This window comes from Sphaerodactylus townsendi, linkage group LG11, assembly GCF_021028975.2.
Source record: "Sphaerodactylus townsendi isolate TG3544 linkage group LG11, MPM_Stown_v2.3, whole genome shotgun sequence".
Lineage (NCBI taxonomy): Eukaryota > Metazoa > Chordata > Lepidosauria > Squamata > Sphaerodactylidae > Sphaerodactylus > Sphaerodactylus townsendi.
In genome coordinates, this window is record NC_059435.1 from 69831717 (window position 1) to 69857354 (window position 25638).

At 42.6% G+C, this 25638-nt stretch overlaps 1 protein-coding gene across 1 annotated transcript; it reads left to right on the forward strand.

The window, feature by feature from the left end:
- Positions 1-11874: 11874 nt before the first annotated feature.
- On the forward strand, positions 11875-23512 carry XRCC2 (X-ray repair cross complementing 2). The gene is made up of 3 exons (XM_048511590.1): positions 11875-12000; positions 18353-18434; positions 20824-23512. The coding sequence occupies exons 1-3, from the start codon at positions 11881-11883 to the stop codon at positions 21531-21533; spliced, it is 912 nt and encodes a 303-aa protein (XP_048367547.1). The 5' UTR covers positions 11875-11880; the 3' UTR covers positions 21534-23512.
- Positions 23513-25638: the final 2126 nt, after the last annotated feature.

The following is a 25638-nucleotide window of genomic DNA, read 5'->3' on the forward strand; positions in this document are numbered from 1 at the left end:
CCTGAGGAAATTATAAATGACCAAGCCTGGGTGGTATTATCAGGAGGGTCTCCTAAAGATACTCTGAATTTTTGGTGCTGCTAGCTTAACAATTGCACCCCTGACAGCAGGCACCCTTCCCCCCCGGGGGGGCAGGCCTAGATGTCTTCACTGGAAACATGCTGGAGTGAGGATGTTGGAGCCTGGATGAAAAGGTGCCGATTCTTTTGAAACTTGGTTGTATCTAGATTAAATTTTCAGTGGGAGTTTGGCCATTAGATTCTTGAAAACTTATACCCCCTCAAAAAAACCCCCATCCTTTTTGTTTCTAAGGTGCTACTGGACACAAATCTAGCTTTTCTACAGCCAACAAACATGGTTAACCTTTGAAACTATCTTCATTAATTGCCTGTGCCTGTTATAAGAAAAGAACAGGCATTTGGCAAGAGTTCACCTGGAGAGGAAGGTGAAACAGAGGCACATGAGCCCTGTAAAGTGGTACAATTGCTTTTCTGCCTTGTGTAGCTAATAAGTAGATGTTCTACTTCAGGCTGGTCTGGGGTAGAGGAAAAATTCTTTGTTTAACAGAACTGTCATTTTGGTACTGCTGTCTGTTACAAAATAAAGCCGTGCAAATGCCTTTGTGAACAGGAAACCACTGAGTTTTACATGGCATTATCTTTTTTTCTCTTTTTTCTCTCCTACCATCCATCAAGTTAATAATGAATCCGTTTTAACATGTCACCCATTACAAAGCTACGCATTCTCCAGTAACTGAGTGGATCACTCAAAGGTGAATTTTTAAAGTAATTTTTTCAAAGACAAAGGAAAGTTCTCAACACAAAGATGAATGTGATACAATGAAGTCAGGTGTCTAATAATGATCATGATAATAATCATTGTTATCATCATATTATTTAGACAGCATTTGTGATGCTACTTGAGTAGCCAGGTCTTGAGGGGTACTACAGCAATAGCATCACGTTGCCAGAGCAACAGCAGCACAGCTGGTCCATTACCTAATTGGGTACCACACAGGCCAGGGATAAGGCTAACATCTTTCGCAGGTGGATTCTGGGGATGGTGGGGTTTGGGGAGGGGGTAGAACTTCAATGAGGCCTAATGCCAAAGAGTCTAATGTCACCTTCCAAAGCAGCCATTTTCTCCAGGGAAGCTGATCTCTGAAACCTGGAAACCAAGTGTAATTCAGGAGGATCTCCAGCCACCACCTTGAGACTGGCATTAGCTAAACACACAAGAAGAGAATTCAATCTCTATTTCTACTACATTTACCTGAACGCACTGAAGAAATTTCTGTTGAAAACGTGGACTAGCGCGCAACGCGTTCTGCGAATGTGGCTGCTGTCGCCGTGGTGTCTTCATCCACCTGCTGGAGCTGCTGCTGTCTACTACCACAATTTGTTTTAATATTTTCTACTCATTGAATATTGGTGATACTGACTCTTTCAATTTATTGGAACGCAATATGAATGTTATAGGTTTCTTGCCTTATGTACAATGTTTATGACATCTTATACAATGCTTTTGAGTATTTGTCAATAAGTACAGTCCCTTAGGTTGCCCAAGTGCCCTCATTGTATGTTTTGTTATTACTTTTATATCCAGTTGCATATTACTTATAATATAATCACAATATATCTTTATGAATAATCTTTATGAACGGTGTATTAATTATCTATTGACTTTATACTCAAACTAATTGCATATACCAATTAGTTCATTGCCTTGTGTCACTATATATACAGTCCATGTTTCTTAGGCTTGGCTGGCCTCAGATTTTTTAGTATTGGTTTGACTGTATATATTTGCTGATCTGTTTAATGTAACCCTACCAGAGGACCAAGCAAATGCCCTCCTGGAGTCCCTACCAACAGCACCATTGCAGCCAACCAACGTCACAATGGCTTTTTGCAGCCAAAATGGACCGAGAAGCAGCACCCATGCATTTTCCCCACACTGTGGCTCTGATTTGTATCAAGCCCCTCTGTGGCTGTTTTTGAGAACACATAATAGCAACATGTCTGGAATTCAAGACACAGAAGGTCTGCACAGTGTATTGGTTGACCCTGAAAACATCTCATATCTGCACCATAAAAAGGTTATGTGTGCTGCATGAAGAGACTGTAGAAAATAGGTACAGGGTCTAGGTACCTTTATGGCATCCTGTGCCATACGCAGGAGTGTCAAAATTCTCTAGCTCATCAAAGTGCAATCCTTCCCCCCTCCCCACTTTTTTTTGCCAGCTTTCCCATCATACCACTCATGACCCACATTTGCTGTGTGACTCATTGGAAACAAGTGTCTTTCTGGGGACCGGCGGGGATTGATGCATAATCTTGGAAGTGAGTCAAAAGCTGACACACTCCATTGCCCCTCAGGCAGTATTCCGTTTAAACACTTCCTTCTTGAGCAAAGTCCATATATTCCATCCTTGAGCAACCTGGCCTGCTACCTTCAGCTACTAAACCAGTGTCTGTTATAAGGGGGAACTCTCTCGTCATATCTTTCTGGGAAAAGAAGGATGCAAAGATAAGACTCCATGTTTACGATTTCTGTAGCACCAAGTGCAACCTGTGGGTGTTGAATTGCATAGACAGAGTAGGGGATCACCCTGCGCTTCTCAGAAGCCAAGACAGAAAACACACACGCTCACATATATTTGTACTCTGTTAGTGTACATATTCTGTTAATGTATGTTTTATTCTGTTCATCCATGACAGTAACAAATGATTGACTGACTGATGGCTGGAGGGAAGGGGGGAAAACAGCCTGAGAATAGTATTTATTTATTTTCCTTCTGTTATTAATGTAATTATATAGCCTGGCTTTCTCACTGAGATTCAAGGCAGATAACAAGAAGTAAAGTAACCCAGTCGAACAGCGTGTGACATCTGATAAGCCATGAACAAGGGCTGGGATAACAAACGTCAGGAAAAATGCAAAACAAAGTATCAGACAAGGTATGTCAACTGATGCACACAAGGAAATGGCATTTAGTGGGAATAAGATAGAGACCCCCATTCCTATGTGACTAGCTTTCCATATGCTACTCCCTGCAGTAGCTTTGTCTGTCTTCCAAACCAGACACTGCAACCTCAAGGGCTCAAGATCGGTTCAGATTTCAGGACCTCCCAGCTTTTTTGGCAGCAACCCCTTTGATATTTATTCATATGCTTGAGAAGAGGCTACAGCCAATCAGTCCTGTCTGATGAGTGTGCAACCCACACGGAAAAAGAAAGACCCGTTTAAAAAAGAAGACGTCTGGGGATTATTTTGTATGCTGGGAGTTCTCTTTTTAATGTACTCATCTCATTTTTACTGCACCTTTCTCCCCAAAAGGGATCCAAAACAGCTTACATGGTTCTCCTCGCCTCCATTTTATCCCTGTGAGGCAGGTTAGGTTAAGAGAGTGTGGTAGACCCAAGGTCATTCAGCAAGCTTCCATGGCTCAAGTGGGGATTCGAACCTGGGTCTCCTAGATCCTAGTTCAGCACTCTTAACCACTACACTACACTGGATCTACAATCCTCCTGACTTGTGGCAGAATAAGCAAACTGAATATTTCATATTTGCTGAAGTCACTGGCTGGCTGCTCCATCAATTGTACCTCCTCCTTCCTTCTACTATTGTTGTGGAACCATCCTACACCTGGTTGCCATTTCTGTCTCAGGTACTCAGGAGCAAGGCACTTTTCCCAGTGGAAAGCAGTGACAGCAACAGCAAGGAGGCAGGTGAGCTTGCTTACCTGTCCTTTTGCTACAGCTAATGCCACCACCTATTTCTCCTCTTGCTAGGAAAGAAAGAACCTCACAGGCCGGTGCCTGAGACAGAACAGACCCCTGAAGTACATCCACATACAGGAGGAGAGAGGAAGAAGGCCCAGCAGGGAGGACAGAGAACCAGCTACGATGTATGGAGCATTTCATTCACTGACGTGCTACAGGCCAACATATGTCAAAAATTATTTTTATTTCCTCAAAGCACTGGAGAGGTGGGAAGGTTTTCTAAGCATGCAAATAGTATGCATTGCAACGAGTGCAACCAGTAGTACTTTGCACAGCAACTCACTGGTTTCCATTAAAATAGCTTCAGAGAGTAACCATGCTGGTTTGCAGTAGAACAGTCAAATTTACCTCCAGTAATACCTTAGGGACCAACTGGAGTTTCAGAGTGGAAGCTTGTGAGAGTCAAAGTTCCCTTCATCAGACGCAGTACAGTAAAAATGGAGACCTCATTCCTTTCATCCCAGTCGGAAGGTGGGAAGGGTGTTATAAAGAATGCTTGCAAAGCGTTCTAACCTCAAGCTTGAATTAAGCTTTTTACAACAAGCATTTTACTAGGAATGCCAGGTGGGACTTGAGGATCCCCCAGAATTACTGCTGATCTCCGGGCTACAGAGATCAGTTCCGCTGGAGAGAATATATGCTTTTGAGGAGTGACTTTATGGCATTATACCCCACTGAGGTCCCTGTTCTCCTGAGGCTCCATCCCCAAATGTCTAGGAGTTTTTCAACTGGCAACCCTACCCGGCAACCTTGACCTTACTTGTACTTTTGCATCCTTTACAAGCATTCTTTGCAACACCCCTTCTACCTTCTGACTAGGATCAAAGGACAGAGATGTTACCTTCTTTTAAAATATCTTAAATACCTGTTTCGCTAGCAGCATGCTTGTTATTATACCGAGATGCATTCACTTGTAGTCCCTGGCCCCAGGGAAGTCAAGGTTGCCTCAGTCAGGGCCAGGGCATTTTTGGCCCTGGTTCCAGCCTGGTGGAGCGCTCTGCCTGGTGGGGCTGGAGCCCTGCAGGATCTGATGCAGTTCTGCAGGGCCTGCAGAATGGAGCTGTTTTGCCAGGCCTGCGGTTGAGGCAGCCATGGTTACCATCTTTGACCTTCCCTTCCTTCACCCTTTTCACCCCTCTTTCTTTTTTATTTTAAAATTAATTTAACAAACCTAAAGCTTTTTGATGGCATTGAATATATATAGTAGACAGACAGATGATTTGAGTCTGGATTTTATTGTATTTACTCATTGAAGTTGTATTTGAACTTGTTGGAAACTGCTTTGAGCCCAACAGGGGAGAGGTAGTATAAAAATCTAATACATACATACATACATACATTTCAATTTCTGTTCCACTGTGTTTGATGAAGGGAACTTTGCATCTCTACAGCAGGGGTGTCCAACTCTGGCCCTCCAGACGTTCATGGACTACAATTCCCATCAGGCCCTGCTCTAGAGTTTGCCCCCTTAAACTCTTGTTGGTCTCTGAGGTGCTAGTGGACTCAAACCCATTTGTTTTCTGTGTCCCATCACTAAGCACCACTAACTGGGAGGGGGGCACAGAAGTCTTGAGACCACTTCCTAATTGGTCTTCTCTCATTTCCTAACCTTTTCTGGGGGGTAACCTCCAGACTTAAGCAGAGTTCTGAAAACTTGTATGGCTTTGGCTTAATAAAAACTACGATGTAGCTTTTTGTTTTGAGGTTGTGATTGATAGTACTGATGTGACTACAATAATGGTGAGGTCAGACCGGAGAGGATGTCAACAGAAGTAGTTACAAATAGCTCTTCCTAAGGGGCTAACCCAGGTGTAAGAAACAAACAGCTCAGAAATCAGAGCTACCTCTTAAGCCAATTTGGACTCTCCTTTAAGTTCATTGGGGAAAAGGCTGTTCTAAACAATGAAGACATCCCGTCCATCCCCCACCACCCCCCACACACACACTCTCTCTCACATGGTCGGAGCAACAATGAGATACTTAAAATATCATTTAATTATATGTAGCATCGGGGTGAGCAGCCACAGAAGTACAATAACACTATTCCCGTCACCTTTTTTCTGCATCAATAGAGACTGTGCAAATCAGCGGCTTTGGTTAGCGAACTTTCTTTTATTCTTGCTCTCTTTTTTAATAGAGCTCACAACTGAGTCATTCTTCATAGATGTTGGGTTGACTGTCATTCATTTGCCAGGTTTTTTCCCATCCGTCTGGGATTTTACTGTCTAGAAAAAATATGTCAAAGGGACATGATAGAAGTTTACAAAATTTTGCATGGGGTGGAGGAAATGAATAGAGAGAGCTTTTTTCCTCCCTTTTCTAGTCTGTCCTGCCTGATAAAATGGATGGGCTATTGGTATAGGTCAAAAGGAAATGCTTCTTATCTCAATGAGTAATGAAATGGTGGAATTCACAGTCAATGGAAGTAGTGATGGCCACAAGCACAGTTAGCTTCAAAGGGGGATGAGACAGATTCATGGAGAAGTCCATTAGTGGCTACTAGCCAAGGTGAGTAAAGGGAAAATCAATATCCGGATGCAGCAAACCTCAGAATACTGGTGCTGGGAGACAACATCAGGGAAAGGCCTTGGCCTCTATGCCCTATTGTCCTTTAGAGCAAATGGTTGGCTGATATGTGAAACAGGATGCCGGACTAGGTAGACTGCTGGTCTGATCCAGCAGGGCTCTTCTGATGTTCTTATGGCTTTTCCTTGTAGCATTCCAATTGTAGGGCGTTTTCCCACTTACCTTTTGCTGCGCGCAAGTAGCGTGGGGTCCCCCGCGTCTCCCCACTACAGGGGCGGCGACAATGCAGCCGCCCCGATGCTGCTGCTGTCGCACCCCCTCAGCGCGCGTCATTGCAGGCGTTCTTTGCAACGGCGCCCTTTGCAACGGTGCCCGTGAGGAAGCCACAAATGATGCGCGCTGAGAGAAGCGCACAGCAAGGTGGAGGCGAGGTGAGTGGGAAAACGCCCTTAGTCTTCTTTGGAGGTTTTTAAACAGAGGCTGGATGAACATATGTCAGGAGTGCTTTGTATGGCAGGGGGTTGGACTTGATGGTCCTTGTGGTCTCTTCCAACTCTATGATTCTACGATTCTAATTTGAATCCACTCACTCTTTTTCAGAACCATTTAGATTTAGAGCTATCTTATGTTTTAGGTGGGTCACTGAGATGGCCTGCAGTAGAACAGCAAGATTCGAGTCCAGTAGCATCCATTTTAAAGACTAATAATATTTCCAGAATCTAAGCTTTTGAGAGTCAAGGTTCCCTCTGTCATACAGGAGGTCTTGCCCTTATGTTGAGTTGGGCCCTTTGCCTGGCAGTAGCTCTCCAAAATCTCCAGCAGCACATCTTCCCGTTCCTGCTATCAGAGTTCCTTTTTATCAGAGGTGACAGGGACTCCACCAATATTTGTTTGTGTCCTGGCAGTGCTGGTCTTTTAGGGTGTCTGAAACCTTGAATACATACTAAATGCAGTTTATACAGGTTTTATTTACATAACCAAGATTAGTGAGCATGATTTATTTTGATTGCTTTTTGAATTCTTTGTGACAGCTAGAGACTTACTCATTTAACATGTATGCTAGGATTTTACATGTCCCAGATTCATCACTAGAAGCTGTATCATGATGACTGTGGAAATGTCTAAAAGGGGATGCAAAAAGGAATCTTGAAGTGCCGAAAGGAGATACCAATAAACAGAAGAAAAACTTCTCAGGGTCTAGAAATGATTTTTATATATACATGAATTCAAAAAGCTTATTCCACTATACATGTCTTTTTAAAGCACTACAAAACTCCCTTTAGCCAGATTTACAGTGTGATCCTGTAGTAAGCTACTCCAGTCTAAGCCCATAGATTTCAACAGTCAAGAGTGGAGTTACTTTGCAAAGCAGAGCCCACTTCTGTGCTTTTCTTATATTTCTGGAACTGCCCTCCCCGCCAGCACAGGGTGTTGGTTCTATTAATAACCTAATGCGGAGGGCATATACAGTTTGCTTTACTGTGCCAGTCTGATACAATAATTTGCAAATCTACCATGAATTGAGTCAGAAATGGATGTAACTGGAGGTATCAGCTCAATGGTAGAGCAAGCTCCATTACCTCCAGTTAAACCCATTAGGTCGTTCACTGCCTTAGATGCCAGAGGCATTGAAAGCTAGCACAGCAAAAGAAGAGACTGAAGGTCTGACTCAATACATGGTCGCTTTGTAAGTTATCTTTGTCAGATTGGTAAAGTTTTTACTGACCTGTTTGAAGTAAGTATCTGACCAGCTCTTTCCCAAGGAAGCCATATTTCTGGTTTGAAGTGGCCCAAGGAAGATGCAGTTGCTTCTTCAGTGGTTGTGGAAAGCAGACTACAGAGGTGAAGACAACCTGCAGTTAATCATTCGTAGTAGGGGTAAGAAATAGGAAACAGAATACAACACCTGTATGGGCTACAACCTCTGTGTAGGGGTATTAAATAAGAAACTGTAAGAAACCCCTTTGCTGACAGTCTGAAAAACTTCTGAACAGTCAATTGGTACAGCAGTTGGCATGCTGGAAAAGGATCTGGGACACCCACACAAATTTTGAAACTTACAAGATGACTTGGGTTAGTTACTCTGTGTCATTAGCTCTTTTCAGACATGACAGCCATGCATGTCAGCAGCCCAGCAAACATGCCTACAGGAGTGAGCACTACTCACAAGGTTCCCAATATGTAGTCATCTGAACAAAGGTTATTGATGTATTTTGCACATGTTTGTGTATGTGTAACCCCCATGCCCAGAATGGGTTGAACCAGTAAGGGGGTGGAGACTCATAAAGGCTGCAGAGCTCTTCGGAGAAGACAAGGCTACCAGACTCGGACCTTGATTTCTATAAGCCCTTAACACCTTGTTAAGGTAAACTGCAATATTAATGGGAACTACTGGGAAGGTAGTTGTTTGTTTTTGCTATGTTGTAAATGTTGGAGTTTATTGTTTCAGGGTTTCTTTTTGTGGTTGTAATGGGTGAGAGTTCTCCTGGAAACCTTCATCATGTTGCATTCTGTTCATCAAGCCCTTGGAGTCTTCAGGAGCCAACCCACTTGCAAAGAAGAATTTGGACTTGGCAATATCAGTAGACTGTAACTAGAAGGACTTGAAATGCAACCTGAACAGGACCTTGAATTGTAATGTTAAATGTTGATGTTTAATGTTAATTGTAAAGAGAAGTAAACTGTTTTGTTTAAATCTGGTTCTTTGCAACTCCTTCCAAGTACTGCCCCACAGAACCCACAAGCTGAGGTTACATATGCATGACCCAGATCCCTAAAAAACCCAGAGGTCAGTTTGTCCACAGGGAAGATGTGCAGTCAAGGCACACAGGCAACCTTTGTTCAAGCAACATGGCCACCACAGTTAATGGGAGAATGCACTTTCAGTACATGTGATTGCCAGACTTTTGATACAGAGAGCAGAAAACAGGTGAGGGAGAACTGCATATGCCTTCCTTAGAGAAAAGGTGAGATAAACAAGTGCTAAATAGAATTAAAGGTCAAGGTAATCCCTTGTGCAACCGGGACATTTCTGACCCATGGGATGACATCACATCACAACACAACATTTACTAGGCAGACTACGTTTACAGCGCGGTTTGCCATTGCCTTTCCTAGTTGCCTACATTTTACCCCAAGCAAGCAGAGTATTCATTTCCTGACCTCAGAAAGGTGGAAGGCTGAGTAAACCTTGAGCTGGCTACTTGAAACCGACTTCCCTCGGGATTGAACTCAGGTTGAGCAGAGCTTTGATTGCAATGCTGCAATTTAGCACTCTAAGAACATAATAAGAACATAAGAACAAGCCAGCTGGATCAGACCACTCTACCCCACAGGGCATAGAATTGGCAACTGTTTAATGTTGCTCCTACTTTTTTGTCTTTAACCACCTGAAATGCCAAACCATTTTCCATAATCTTATCTCTGCTGGAGAAAAAAGATTCTCTGATAGATTTATCTATGCATGTGTGTTTGGGAGGGGTGGTCAAACATTCAGGATCAAAGTATTTTTTAAAAACAGATTTATCTATGCATATGTGTTTGTCAAACTGTCAGGAGCAAAGCTGACGAAAAACATAAAGCTGAAAGCCACAGCTAGTTGTCCCTCAAAAACAGAAGTTGTATGGGTTAAAGTCAGGCGCCATCTGGCTCCCATGCTGTTTGTATAGATGTCACATGTACAGGAGAAGGTGCTCTTGTTCCCGCAGTTCATCTGCCAGACTAAGGTAATTGTTACCTTTGTAATTTAATGTTCACTCCTGGGTACTGAAAGGATTAATTCCTTGTATTTGTAAATTGCTTAAGGATCCTGTCAAAGAAAGCACTGGGAGTGCAATTAAAAGGAAAGCAGGCCATTATAACCCGGAACATGAAGACCACAGATGATTGCTAGGTTGCCGGATTTTGAAAGAAACGTTGGGCAGCCGCCTGCCTTGAACTTATTACTGATTTTGCTTGTTTACACCAGCTCTGCCTTTAGCCCATGAGTTTCGTTTTCAGCATCAGAATTTCCATTCGGTCTCCAGCAAGGAGAGATAGTGTGATCCCATGCAAAGAGCAGGAGTAGCCACCCCCACCCCCCAACACACAGGGCAAGAAGCAATATGCCACTGCATTTTGACTGGCACACAAAGTGTTTTTATGCCCAGGGGACTGGGGCAAGCCTTGAGATCGAATGGGGGCCATGTTCTCAGTGATCAACTGGCAGTGATTAAAGACAACCCTTGTGTCTTCCCCCTCCACACTCTGTTTACTGACACAGGACAATCTTCCCAAATAGACACGGCAGCAGGTGGGTTGACACTGGAACCCAACTTGTTGCCTATCTTTGACTTAGGGAAGACCCAGCCTCAAATGTCCACACAACCCTAAGCTTACAAGGCAGAGTTAGGCCTGTAATTTTCTTTTGGCCTGACCCACCTCACAGGGTTGTTGTGGAGAGAAAACAAGGGAGGAGTGAGCCAGATATGCTCCTCTGAGCTTGTTGGAGAAAGAGGAAATTAACATGGTTAGATAGATTCAAACCTCCATGCAGCCAACTTTTGTCCAATAGTTTTGTTTTAGCCTAGCCCTAACCTAAGCCAGATGGTTGTTGGGATAGATAATCAGATAACAATACACACTGCAATCCTAAGGAGAGTAACACCCTACTAAACCCATTGACTTTAATTGATTTGGAAAGGTGTAGCAGTGGTTAGGATGCAGAGTCATTTTGAATCCCTGGAAGACAGAATAATCCCTAACCATTTTAACCTTGTGTAACAAACACCTGGACTGATTTACCCCACAATCCAGTTTCACAGTTACCTCTAGTGAATGTGGGTGATTCTCATTCTGAGAAAACATATGCAGGGTTGCAGCATGAAGCTGTGATCTTTCTTAAAACACGTCACTGCTTTACAGGCATCATCCATTCAGGAGAATTAGCCCTAAAGCGGATTAAGTCGATTGTGGACCACATTATCAATTTTTTCCCAGCCAGCAACAAATCTTCAGCAGCTTTCAAAATGTCCCAAATGACTCATGAAGCGAACAGAAATGCTGTGGGTCCCAGGAAGACCCTCTGAACTCTTTGTCTAAACTGCCCCGGGCAGGGAGGGGAACGCAACCTCTCGCCGTTGGTACAGAGAACCCCTCACAAAAGTCCACGCTCAGAAAAGAGAGGCATACAGCACCAACCTAAGTAAATGTATCCGGACGTAAATCCCACTAAAGGTAAATGGGACTTACTCCTGGTAAAGGTGCACAGGATTGCAGCCACGGACTTTCTAATAACAAAATGCCTTTCATCATTTGGACCAACCCGATACTATTTGAAAACAGAAAGAAAGAATTTATTCCAACATGAGAATTTATCGCCACCGTTTTGGGACACCTCAATCGCACCCACCTCCCTAGCATTGGTTCAAGCCTGCGGTGGTAAAACGAGAGGAAGCTTTGCTTTACGCATGCGCGGTTCCGAATACCCGCGCGGAGGGCGGACAAGAATCTTTCCCTCAACTTCCTAAAATGCTTTTCGTGCTAAATGCGCATGTGTGATTATTCCCGGCAGGGAGGGGGCGGTGTGCGCATGCTCGTTGGAACCAGTGGCCGTTGGCGCCTCTGCCGTTATGAGGTGGGGATGCTGCTCTCACGGCTCCCAGCCGCTGCTATGGTGGACGGCCTCGGAAAGGCGGAGTCGGGAGCCCAGGTGAGGCGGTGGGCGACTCCTCCCCAGTCAGTGGCCCCCTTTCCCCCTCACAGGGCTTGGGAAATGTTTTCAGTTAACCCGGTATCCCGTTTCCAAGGGCGAAGAGCCAGGCGCCCGTGAAGCAGAGTATGAAGGGCAGCAGCCCCATCCACACTCTCAAAGTTATTTTCTTGCAGGCATACTGCCTCTGGCTGTGGAGGTTCTTTTCGTAGCCATACATAGAGCTCAAGTGAGTCTGATCCTCTTAGAAGCCATCTGTGTTTATTTATTTATAATTTAAATGTAATAGACTGCCCACCCCGAAGGGCTCTGGGCAGCATACAACATATTTTAAACCAGCAATAAACAGTTTGACAACATAAAACCTTAAAACCATCATTTAAAATCTCAAAGTACTAATTGTTAGCTGTTAACACTCTTTTAAAACAATTCTCTTAGGTCAAAATCTCCTGTACTTTCGGTTGTCGTCAGAAATCCAAATATTCCAGATCTTGGATTTTTTTTGTTTGTGTTTTGCAGTACCCTTTCCCAGTGATATTCATTTTAAGAATGGGGTGGCCAGAGTTGTATACCTTACGCCAAATAGGGCAGCACTATCGATTTAGATGGCTGTTTATTTACGTAGCCTTGTAGCCAAGAAATCTAGTCCCTGCCCCGTTGATCTATAATTTACCTTCAAGGAGAGGGGAAGGAGGGAAAAGTTGGTTGTGATGTTTATTTCAACAACTGGTGTTTGGGATTAGTTTTAGTAGATTTTGCAGAAAATATGGAACCAAAGAATTTACAGAAAATATGGGGAAAAAAGCCTTAAGATGTGATCCCAACAGCTTTATATTTCAGTGACTTCAGCACTGTGTTTGCCTTTCTCACAGAGCTGGTGTGAGGTTGTCCATCATGACCTCAGGATCTCTTTGCGGAAGAGCTACAAAAACTGACACTCCCATCAGTGATATCCCAGTCTGTATTGTGTTTGTTTCAGTGTATAGATGCAGTTTTCTTGGCCAAGTGGGTCTGATTGATGTCAGAAGCAAGCTGGCCATGTGGACTTTCCTGGGCAAATTCCATGAGGATGCAACCATCCAGAGATCTAAGTACCCCAAATATATGAATGCATTCTGGTTCAGACCAAAGGCCCATAAGTCCACCGTTCTGTTCATACAGTGGCCAACCAGCTGCCTCTAGAAAGCCCCTGAACAGTATGATTGAAACAGCATCTTCGCACCTAAGATCCCCAGCAACTGATATGTAGGCCCCTGGTACTGGAGAGAGTAGATATCCGTCAGGGCTATTATCATTCCTTATTTACAGCATTTTATATCCCGCCTTTCTACTCTTGCAAGGTTCACCAAAGTGACTAACAATTTAAAACGCACATGATAAAAATCACACTTGAAAACAATTAAAATTAACCCCCTTCCCAAACAAACATAATTAAAATGTGTATTGTTGAAGGCTTTCACAGCTGGATTCATTTGGTTGTGGTGGGTTTTCCGGGCTGTGTGGCCATGGTCTGGTGGATCTTGTTCCTAATGTTTCGCCTGCATCTGTGGCTGGCATCTTCAGAGGTCTGACTTCCCTCTGTGATACACCTCTGAGGATGCCAGCCACAGATGCAGGCGAAACGTTAGGAATGAGATCCACCAGACCACAGCCACACAGCCTGGAAAACCCACCACAACCAATAATTAAAATAATTTTAGAACAGAGTTAAAATATGTTCAAAGCATAACAATAATAAATGAAACATTGGTTAGGAAGGAGGAATCATTGAGGAAAATGCTATCCAAAACAAAAAAGTCTTCACCTGTTGGTGGAAGGCAACAACAGATTGCCTGGGGAGAGAAGTCCAGACTTTTGGTGCCATCACCAAGGAGTTCCTCTCCTGGTTTACTATCTACCTAATCTCAGAAGGTGGGGGCACTCAAAGCAGGTCCTCCAAACGTGACTGTAGTGGTCTGGCAGGTTCATAAGGGAGTAAGTGACCCTTTAGGTATGTGGGTCCAAAATCATGTAGGGCTTGAAAGGTCAAGACCACAAATTGTGCCTGGAAATAGTGGAAACCAGTGCAGATGGATATCCATTAAGATTGACAGGTTTCCAATTTCTTATTGGCCTAGGCTGTTGTGTCTTACCATCAGTTTATGTAGAGGTTATTCAGAGGAAGCTTTCCATAATATAGAGATAATTGGAAGAGAAAGGCTTCATTTCCTTTATATCTGTGGGTCAGCCTTTTAATTCATAGGAGCAGAGCTGGAAAAAAGAGTGGTGAGAGGGTAGGAGTTCCTTAGAGGAAAGGTAGGCTAAAAGTGTAATAGAGAGATACTGATGGGTGATTCCTGACCCTTTTTTTCCAGGCAACATTAAATTATCCACTTGGGATATGATAATTAATAGACCAGTCACCAGAATTAATGTTTAAATTTCTTTACAGTTTGGCTTAAAACTGTTAATAGAGAGACTGGCTTTTGTTGGTATTGTTTAATGGGAAGTTGTTAGCTGGCTCCCCTGGGATATTGCCCACGGCACGCAGCGTGATGCTAAATGACTGCAGTTATTTAACTTCAAAAACTAGGAAGTAAACACACACCAGAAACCCAGGTGCATTATTACTTAATTATCATAATAATTTGCATATGAAGTTCTCCAGATATGCACCTGCTGTTATTTGAGGGAAAAAAGTGTAAGCTTTTATTACATTAAAATCCCCAATAGAGTTTAATAATCAGGGAGTGGGATACTTCTTAGGAGCGAGCGGCAAAATGAGAGTCTTGATGCTAAGGAAATATTCTGTGCAGAATCCGTTGGCTGCTGGATGCCCCTAAAAAGTATCCATGTAGTCCAGTGTGATGCTTGGGATCCTTAACTGGCCTCTGGCCTTCTTCACTCAGGTCTTGAGACAAATCATAATGATGATCCCAAATATCCTCCAGCACTAGCAAGTGTAAAGACTTTGGTATCATCAAAAGATGCACAAGTCATTCCTCAAACACTCTAATATTTTCCATAATAGTACATTCAGCATAGAAAGGCACTTTTAATTTATTGCGTTTTTAAAGTAACTTTAGAATCCCAGAGATACCTTCAAGAGATAACTAAGAGAAGGAGTTGTGATGGAGCAGATCTTGCCACAAGCTTACTTGGTGGCTTGAGGCAGGTCATTCTCAGCATCACCCCCCACATCTACACATTGGAGATAATAATAATTGTTGGCTCTTGTAAAGATTGCAAGGAGGTAATTTGTGTGAAGTGCTTTTATTTAGTGCATCTGAAGTACTATATAAATGTTAAGTAATTGTTCATAATAATGTGTTTTCAGTATTAATTAATGCTGTATGTTATTATTAACAATAGATTAGCAAAAGATTAGCAAAAGATTAGCAATAATATTAAGCCATCATGGTGTAGAGGTTAAGGTTTCAGACTAGGACCTGGGAAACCCAGGCTCAAATCCCCACTTGCGCTATGGAAGCTTGCTAGGTGACCTTGGGCCAGTCACGCACTCTTGGCCCTGACCTCCAAGGAATAACAGGGCCCTGACTTGGAGGTCAGCCATGGCAAACCACCTCCCAATGGTCTGTTTCCTTGAAAACCCTATGAGGCTGCTATAAGCCAGTTGTGACTTGAGGCCCCCCCCCCCCCCCCCCCCATTCGTTACAGTAATAATCAAGATAAGCCCATCTTATAAAACCTACAAAGATTGTATTGTAACCTGGGGGAAAACAGCATTTTGAAAAATTTTAAAGGTCCTCTATAAAAATTCTGTGAAACAAATACGATGACATCATACATTGTTACTGGTAGTCCCTAGCTCCCTCCTACTAAGATGCAGACATATTCAACTGTTATGTGAATGCATTCTTCAGGAAGTTTGGAATATTCATACACTGGTCTTAATTCGTTGTACCAGGATCATATTGTAAAAAAAAAGGACATCTCTTGAAAATTGTTCAAAAGTGGCAGCTGATTCAGACCCCCCGTTTCTGAGTGTCAAGAATATGAGGACACGTACCTTCAATTATTTTACCCCAAATCATTTGACTTTCAGGCAGAATCCCAAATGCCGCTGCTGCTTGTTCTTTCTTCTTCTTCTATTCCGTCTGTACTTAGCAAACCTCTAGCTGTTCCCTACATGAGCCTTTTCATCCTCTGAGCTCTAGGGTAGCTGAAAAGCTTGAAGAAAAATGTCCTTTCCCTTTTAACAAAGGCTTGATGAGGTGTTGTTTACCAAATAATGTTAGTTTCCTATATGCCATGAAAAGCTTCAGCTGCCCATTTCCACCTATTTAGCCGCTAATAAAGGAACATACATCTTTCTCAGGGCTTTCTCAGTCTTTTAATGAAGGGTTTTTATCTTTTCTGTTTTGTAAAGGACTGCTCTGTTTTATGGATGGTTTTGCTGCATATGTCTAATGGCTTGTTGTTTATACTGTCGGTTTTAATTGTAAGCCACCTTGACCAGGACTCTGAAGAGGCGGCTGAAATAAGACAGCTAATTGCTGGTGCATTATACCGTTTTGGGAAGCGTGATTGACCAGGGGTAGGGGTGGGGGTGTTTCCAATGGGATTCTACTGTTGACCTAGGGGAGCGGCAGGTGGAGGTTGGCAGCTAGAGTGAAAGTAGGAAAGTAGTGTAGGATCGAGGAGGATCCTGAGACAGGTAGGGGGAAAGAAGGGGATCCCTGTCAAGAAGAAGAAGAGTTTGGATCTATACCCCACTGTTCTCAACCATAAGGAGATTCAAGGTGGCTTACAACTCCTTCCCCTTCCCACAACAGACACCTTGTGAAATATGTGGGGCTGAGAGAGTTTCAAAGAAATGTGACTGGCCCAAGGTCACCCAGCAGGAGTGTAGGAGTAGGGAAACAAATCTGGCTCACCAGGTAGGAGTCTGCTGCTCATGTGGAGGAGTGGGGAATCAAACTCAGTTCTCCAGATTAGAGTCCACTGCTCTTAACCACTACATCACACTTTAAGAAGGAAAATTGGAATCTGTGTGCATGTTCCTGCCAGCACAAACTTTTGAAATTTTGTGTCAAATAAGCTTAAGCTTGGTTATGCAAGAAGTGACAGCCAAGTGATTTCTTTCAACAGCTACAAACACCTGTTGGTGGAACAAAACAGGTACATTTTGTGACAATCTGTTGTATGTAGTTTTAAGAAGTTTCCTTCATTCCTGTTGCCTTTTTACCTGCCAAATTTAAACTTGAAACCTCCCTGACAGTCTGACTTGACCATTTCCCCATAAGAGAACAAACAACAACAAAACATTCATATTGGCCTCTTGTGTGCCATTTTCAGACATATACCAACAAAGGATTTTTCAGTACCTTAGCTTCCTAGGCTGGGTCAGAATATACCTGGGGGTGTTGATGAACCATCACAGGGCATAGAAATATTATAAATAAATAAATGACACTGCTGAGGTGTATCTTTTTATACCAGGATGCAGACTTGTAGAAAGCAGCACAAGACCTTTCTTTTAGGAAGGAATTGTGATTCCATGTGTATTTTATGCCTGATTGAGTAGCCCTTTTATTCTGCCTTTTATAATCAGTATTTTGTGTGTTAATGTAGCATAATAAGATGTTCTTCTTAGAGCCATTAGGGTTATATTGTTGGATGGCATATTCTAATGGAGTGTCTTGTATATGCTTCACTGCTTTCAGCAAATTTTGGCAAAACTCCACAGAAATCAATAAAACTAATCAGTTTAATGGAAACTGCTCTAGTGAAGGTAGAGTGCATTGTGTTTATACTGTGCATGGTTTTTCTACAAATAAGTGGAAGGTATTATGAATGGGGTGGAGGCAGGCAATTGCAAACCACCTCCAAAGTTCTCTTGCCTTGAAAACCTTATGTGGGTTGCCATAAGTCAACTGGGGCTTGACAGCAAAAAAGAAAGAAAGTTTGCTGATTTCTCATCGTCATAGACCCCGTGCAGCAATGCCCCCCGCCCAAATACAGTACCCTATACTGATCTTCCCTGTTATTTTTGGGAAGAAGAAAAAAGAGAAGCCAGGTGCCAGTTTGAAAATTTATTTAGTTCTTCTAGATCCTTACACATCTTGCAGTTTGCTTCATCAGGGGATCTTCTATAGAAATTTCTTAGCTCCCACCAAATATTCTTCTGACCTTGCACCTTGCTTCCCTCATTTCTCCTTCTCGCTGGTGCAGCCTTATCTTTCTCCTGTTTTTTAGGGAAGACAGCCTGGCTGCTGTATGAAGAGCTGTGGGAAATTTCTCTTCCATAAGCCCAGTTCTGTTCACAGTGCTTAGGATATGACCGTAACACATTTAGCTTGTTTGAATTGTTGTTTTTCATTAACAGATTGCTTTTCTGTTTGTTTCACAGTTGCTTGCTCGACTGGAAGGCAGAAGCTCCCTGAACAAGCTTGAACCTTACCTCTTTGCTGAGGAAGGATATCCCATTCATGGTAAAACACATTTTCCTTTCTATAGTATATACAAGTAACAACCAACAAAGCAGAAGGTACATAGCAAATATGCCAGTTTGGTACTTAATCCATCACAGTTATGTGATCTCAGAACATATGTGGGATCTATTAAAGACATGCCTCCTTCAGATTTTAGCTTTCTACATGCAGAGAGATGTTGATGAGGGACACTTTTGAACATCTGGTCAGCCCCTTTCACTACATCATCTGCACAGTTTTCTGTATTTTTTCTTTAAATAAAACATCCTTATGTATAAAGATATGAAACTTGAAAAACTCAGATTTTAATTTCTTTTCCTGTATACAACCATCTAATTCATCTTCCTCTTAAGTTTGTAAAGCATTCTTTTAAAGGAGTATATCTTCAAAAGGACTTTGAGATTTGTAAATGAAAATAATTTATTTTGTAATCAGAATATTTTTACATGAGTCCCATTTTTCCTTTGGCCCAACATTTCCATGAACATTGACAACTTCTAAAATTAAATAATGACTTGAGAAGCTCTGGTAGCTTTAGTTGATGACCTCCATCTGAGTGTAGACAAAGGTCAAGCCTCTCTGTTGCTTTTATTGGATTAATCTGCAGCCTTTGATACAGTAGATCATGCAATCTTGTTGAAATGCCTGGAGGCAGAAGTTCGGTATCAGGGGATGTGCTTTGAACTGTTGAAATCAGACTCAAAGGGTTGCTATTGGAAACCAGATGTCATCAGTGTGGGATCTATATTGTGGGGTTCCATTGAACGCAGTTCTGTCTTCTGTGCTTTTCAATCTCTATAAACCCCTTAGCACAAATCATTCTTAGCTTTAGAGTTGACTGTCGTCAATATGCTAACTGCTCACTCAGCTGTACATATCCCTATCCATATCTCCTGGTGATGCAATAGAGGTCCAGAATTGCTGCCTGGCCGCAGTGGTTAACTAGCCAAAAGGGAACATTGAAAGGTAATGAACACTGAGGTAATGCTGATTGGGAAGGAGGAGATCTTGAAGAACATTGTTCTCTCCACTTCTGGTAAAGCTCAGCCGACCCTTGCTGACTCAGTTAAAAGCCTTGGAATCATACTGGATCTAGCTTTATTACTGGAGAGTCAAGTTAATGCAACTGCAAAAAAGGTTTTCCACCAACTCAGCCTAGCCAGCTGGCCACCTGGATCCACACCTCAGTAACTTTAAGACTAGATTACTGCCACGCGCTGTACATTGATCTCCCTTCAGTAGTGGTGTACCATAAGAAAATGGCACCTGGGGCAGCCCTGAAAATGTGCCCTCCCAAATTGCACTCTCCACTCCAAATAGCACCCTCGCCCCAAAACTTCTCCCCCGGGTGAGGCACCAGGCCAGGCGAGGCACCAGGTGGTGAGCCGGGCAAGGCGCTGAGCGAGCAAAAGCTAGGGGTGGGGCTTGAGGGGGAAAAGAGCAGCCGAATTCCCCAACCATGTGACCGAGGTGAGTGGCGCCTGCGTTTCAAGACCCCCCCTGCTCCCCTCCTCCAAGATATATCCCTGTTCTTCAGAAACTCTAACTAGTCCAGAATACCTTGGTTGACTACTAACAAGAGCTAGATGGAGCATACATAGCACTCCCATTCTGCGGACAGTCCATTGCCTGCCCCTCTCAGTTACCAGGCTCAGTTCAAGGTCTTGGCTATCTCATGCAAAGCCCTTCATGGCCTTGGTCCCTCTTATTTGCAGAACCACCTCTCTTATTATGCTCTGCCACGACAACTTTGCTAATGTCAGCAGAACAAAAACAACTGCCCTTACACATCCTTCCTCTGTTGTGGCTCCTGCCTTCTGGAATGGCCTGACTCTCTCCTGGCTTTCTGCAAACTGCAAAACTGAACTATTTCTGTGTGTGTAATGGGGCAAAATGGTTTTATACAAAGTTGCTTGGGTAAATGATTAGGGATTGTAGTCTATACTTATTGCAAGTAGGATCCTATTTGTGTGATTTCTATACAAGGTAAACGTGTCATGTGAATACTTACACTATGCTTCTTTTCTTTCTGGTGGTTCCAGACTTCTAAAGTCCTAATGTGTTGGTTATTGAATGTCCCATTTTGTTCATTGTACTATCTCACTGTGTAATCTAATCTGCCTTGAGTTCCTGTGAGAAAGGCAGACTATAATTAATGTGAACACATAAACATACTAGATCAGGAGGGATAATTATGACCCAGTTTCCATGTACTTTTACTTTAGGTCAGAATGTGGTACTGTCAAAAGTTCAACATTTAAAAGGAAAGGGATTTTAGAAATAAAAAGGTGCTTACTTGTGTTAACCTGATAACTGGCCAATTGCATCTGTCTCCTGAGTTGTAGATGTCCTTCTGGATTAAAAAACATATTTCTTCCTTATCGAACAGGAGATATTGTTGAATTCCATGGTCCTGAAGGAACAGGGAAAACAGAAATGCTCTATCACCTTGTTGTCCGCTGCATTCTTCCAAAAGCAGGAGCGGGCTTGGAAGTCAGCGTGCTTTTTATCGATACCGACTTTCATTTTGACATGCTGCGTCTGGTGACCATTCTGGAACACAGGCTATCCCAAAGCTCCGAGGAACTCATCAAGCAATGTCTGGGGCGGTTTTTCCTCGTGACCTGCAGCAGCAGCACTCAGCTGCTTCTCACCCTTTACTCATTGGAAAACATGTTTTGCTCTCACCCTTCGCTCTGCCTCTTGATGATTGACAGCATGTCAGCCTTTTATTGGATTGACCGAGCGAATGGTGGGGAGAACCTCAGTCTGCAGGAAGTGAACCTACGGAAATGTGCTCAGTGTCTTGAGAAGCTTGTCCGAGAGTATCACTTGGTCTTGTTTGCAACAACCCAAACCATCATGCGGAAATCATCAAACTGTGCTGAAAGCGCTGGAAAACTCCAGGGTGAGACAGAGGTGGACTACCGACCTTACCTCTGTAAGCCGTGGCAACAACTGGTAACCCATCGGATCTTTTTCACCAAGCAGTGCCATCCAAGCAGCGCCAATGGATTTTCAATTACATCCTGCCATATCCGTAGTAACAGTGTTGTGAAGCGCCCATTTAGCATTTCAGAATGTGGAACCCTGTTTTAACGGTGGGCTGTTTTTAATAGTGTAGAAAATGTTGATGGCTAAATTGCCAAGTTAGGATAAAATATGCAATTTTAAAAAAACTTTTTAAAAATTTTATACAAACATTCCCTAAAGTGTAATCTGACCATTTCAGAGCGTATTCCTTTCTCGTCCTCCTACTTGCAGACGTATTAAGGACTTTTAAGAAGAAACAAAAGATCGGTGATCTCTGGGATCAAATAGCTGAGGGCTGTACAGTTTCTCTCTCTTACACAGGGCTATGTTAATGAATGGGTTAACGGCAGCAGTACACCTGAAGCTCATAAGAAGAGTTCACACCATGTTTGCAAAGATTTGGACAGGAAGTCATCTGTCACTGAACCATAGATAGATACAGCCGCTGTTCTTATTCAGTGGAAGAACAACAGATCTATTGCAAAGTCTACAAGAGGTCAGTTTTCTTGTCTACTCATTTCTTCCTTTACCATCTGATCAAAATAATTTTGTATGCAATATGAAAACAACAAAAAATTGAAAAAATACTGTACCAAGGCTACAAAAATTGCTGAATGTGCAAATTTAATGCAAAGCGTGCACAAGGGTATATAAAAGTAAACAAAGTAAGTAAGACTACGAACAAAGCCAAAATATCACCATGAAATCAATGTCAAAAGTGCACAATCAAGAATAATCCAAAAGTCCAAAAATGGGACAAGCTCCCCTTGTTGGCCCGTTTCCAGGTTAGCTTTTCTCGCTTCATCAGCAGTTTAGTTGACCTTGCCCATAAATCTTGGAGTCACTAGCTCATGATCTATCATAAAAGGCAACTGTTTGCCATATATAATATTCAGTTTTCAGACTCTAGGATGTTATATTCTCCAGTGGGCTAAGTCATTTTGTGCTTTGAAGCTAAAGGCTTCGATGTCAATGCTAAAACTGCATGCTAAATTATGTAAAATTGATGGATGGCTGCCATGACATCTACTGACACCTTTTCTTGTGCCCACTAATTGTTTTTAGAAAGTGGGTGGGGCTTTTGCCAGCCAGGCTTCTTAGTGGGCCATTGAAGGTATGATTGGCTTTACAGATTCTTAAAAACCTTGCTTTGGCAATAGCTGCTACTATCTGCTGTGTGTATTCAAGAAATTGTTTTAAAACAATATGTATACTAAGCATACTGTTAAATACAGCTTCTGTCTGAAATATGAAGAGTTACTGTTAGAATTAACCTCACTTCCTGACATCATGTGGTTGGGTCTGTGTACTGACACAGCCATTTTTTCATTGCACCCACCGTCCAGTGTCAGAATTCCGAAGGTGCCCATAGCCTCAAAAAGGTTGGGGAACACGAGCTAAACAAATAACAGCTCCAAGCCATGTTAAGGAGCTCACTGAGGAAAAACAAAGGCACGACTTGAGGACTCTTCAATACTGGGGCCAGCAATTCTCATAAATGCAAGTGATTCTGAAGCCTTTAAACTCTGGATCTTGTTCCAGTCTTCAAGAGTTTGTTACAGACTCTAGTTTCATTTTGAAAAAAAAATGCTATTATTTTTTCATGACTCCATCCAAATGGCATCTTTTTCCAACAAGTGTTTTGGTAATAACTCGTGGAAAATTATCTTTAGAAAAGATTGAGCAGAATGAAATCTTAGAGCTGAAGTTTCTTATTTTAAAAGCCATTAACTCTGGATATGAGAGTCCATTTGCTGTAGTGTCTGTCCCTTCCCACCCCCAGTAGGGATTTTGGGCACCAAGACTCTTTCAAAACTGTTAAGAACTAGTGAAAATGGAGAAGGAGCAGGTACAAATATGTGTGGAGAGGGAGAGTTCATAATCATGGATGTGGAGGATATCAAACTAATGATGTTTAAGTACAGATAATTACATTAGTAATATTCAGAATCTTGTAATGGGGCATGGTTAAAAAAATCTCATGGAGAAAAGTTTGGATTTTTTCTCTTTCTTTTCTCAACCATAAGGAGTTTCAAAGCATCTTACAAACTGCTTCCCCTCCCCATAACAAACACCTTGTGAGGCGTAGTGGTTAAGAGCAGGTGCATTCTAATCTGGAGGAATCGGGTTTGATTCCCTGCTCTGCCACTTTAGCTGTGGAGAATTATCTGGAGAATTCAGATTAGCCTGGGCACTCCCACACACACCAGCTGGGTGACCTTGGGCTAGTCACAGCTTTTTGGAGCTCTCTCAGCTCCACCCACCTCACAGGGTATTTGTTGTGAGGGGGGAAGGGAAAGGAGATTGTAAGCCCCTTTGAGTCTCCTACAGGAGAGAAAGGAGGGATATAAATATATAAATCCAAACTCTTCTTCTTCTTCTAGGTGAGGCTGAGAGAGTTCTGAGAGAACTGTGACTAGCTGGAGGTCACCCAGCAAGCTTCATGTGTAGGAACAGGTAAACAAACCTGGTTCATCAGCGTAGAGTCCGCCACTCATGTGGAAGAGTGGGGAATCAAACCCGGTTCTCCAGATTAGATTAACCACTACACCATACTCATTGTCATAATACTCCAGCAAACAGCCTTGAGGTTTAGCCACATGTTGGTTCTTTCCTATTAATCCTTCTATCACTTCAGTGAATCAAAATACAACATGCTGCCTCATGAGGCATCCTCACCAAGACAACCTTTCAGTGATGTCATTTCCCTATGATTGGTGAATATTTTAAATATTAAGAGGTACTCATGTTGGTAATTTCTCATTTGCATTTTTTGAGTTCTCTAGTACATGCCCAACAGTCAATTGTCTCTATTCCAAACAGTTGGTAAACTGCAATTTTGGCGTCTTCTTTCTTCTGCTTAGTTCAGCCTTTGACTTGAATTGCAGTTCTAAAACCTGGCAAACCTTCCATGAGATTTCCGAGTAAATAAGCAAACCAACAGGAGAAGCCCAGCCTACATGGAGTCAAAGTAGAACATTTGTGTTCGGGATTGAGCATGCAACATGCCAGAATTCTGGCAGGCTGCTTTCAACTAATGAGAAATGCCCTGCAGGTCTGGCAAGGGAAAAAATGTTGGAACTGTATAGGAAATACTAATCTCTATTGCCTTTGGGGCTACAACGGTTTTAGAAAATAAACTGTCTTTTGCATTATTTATAAATCCAGTGTGCACAAAGTATCTGAAAACTAAAAAGTTCTCGGTGCTCTAGTACACGAATTAATAGAGTTCACATTAGGGGAAGTATTTCGTTTCAAGTTCTATTCTGTCCTAATAATGCTCCATAAAATTCAGCTATGATCCCAGGAAATGCTTGTTTTCACCAGCAGAGTTACTCAGAAGTAGAATCATAGAATTGGAAGGGGTTATACAGACTATTTAGTCCAACTCCCTGCTCAATGCAGAATCAGCCGAAAACCAGCAGTATGGTTATAGAAGTGCACTGGGCATCTTACACAGAAAGCGGTTTTATAAGCTTGAGCAAGATCCCATTTTTTCCCCTAAATAGGGCAACTTTTTCACAAGACTGATGGTGCTCAAGAAAACTGACACAGCAGGATGTTGCCATAAGAACATAAGAACAAGCCAGCTGGATCAGACCAGAGTCCATCTAGTCCAGCTCTCTGCTACTCGCAGTGGCCCACCAGGTGCCTTTGGGAGCTCACATGTAGGATGTGAAAGCAATGGCCTTCTGCGGCTGTTGCTCCTGATCACCTGGTCTGCTAAGGCATTTGCAATCTCAGATCAAGGAGGATCAAGATTGGTAGCCATAAATCAACTTCTCCTCCATAAATCTGTCCAAGCCCCTTTTAAAGCTATCCAGGTTAGTGGCCATCACCCCCTCCTGTGGCAGCATATTCCAAACACCAATCACATGTTGTGTGAAGAAGTGTTTCCTTTTATTAGTCCTAATTCTTCCCCCCAGCATTTTCAATGAATGCCCCCTGGTTCTAGTATTGTGAGAAAGAGAGAAAAATTTCTCTCTGTCAACATTTTCTACCCCATGCATAATTTTGTAGACTTCAATCATATCCCCCCTCAGCCGCCTCCTCTCCAAACTAAAGAGTCCCAAACGCTGCAGCCTCTCCTCATAGGGAAGGTGCTCCAGTCCCTCAATAATCCTTGTTGCCCTTCTCTGCACTTTTTCTATCTCCTCAATATCCTTTTTGA

What these genes read in the sequence shown, in the direction of transcription:
- XRCC2 (XM_048511590.1), top strand. Translation starts at nt 11,881, where the DNA reads ATGCTCGTTGGAACCAGTGGCCGTTGGCGCCTCTGCCGTTATGAGGTG. An exon ending in AGGCGGAGTCGGGAGCCCAG is followed by an intron (nt 12,001 to 18,352) that starts GTGAGGCGGTGG and finishes TTTGTTTCACAG; the next exon opens with TTGCTTGCTCGACTGGAAGG. An exon ending in GGAAGGATATCCCATTCATG is followed by an intron (nt 18,435 to 20,823) that starts GTAAAACACATT and finishes CTTATCGAACAG; the next exon opens with GAGATATTGTTGAATTCCAT.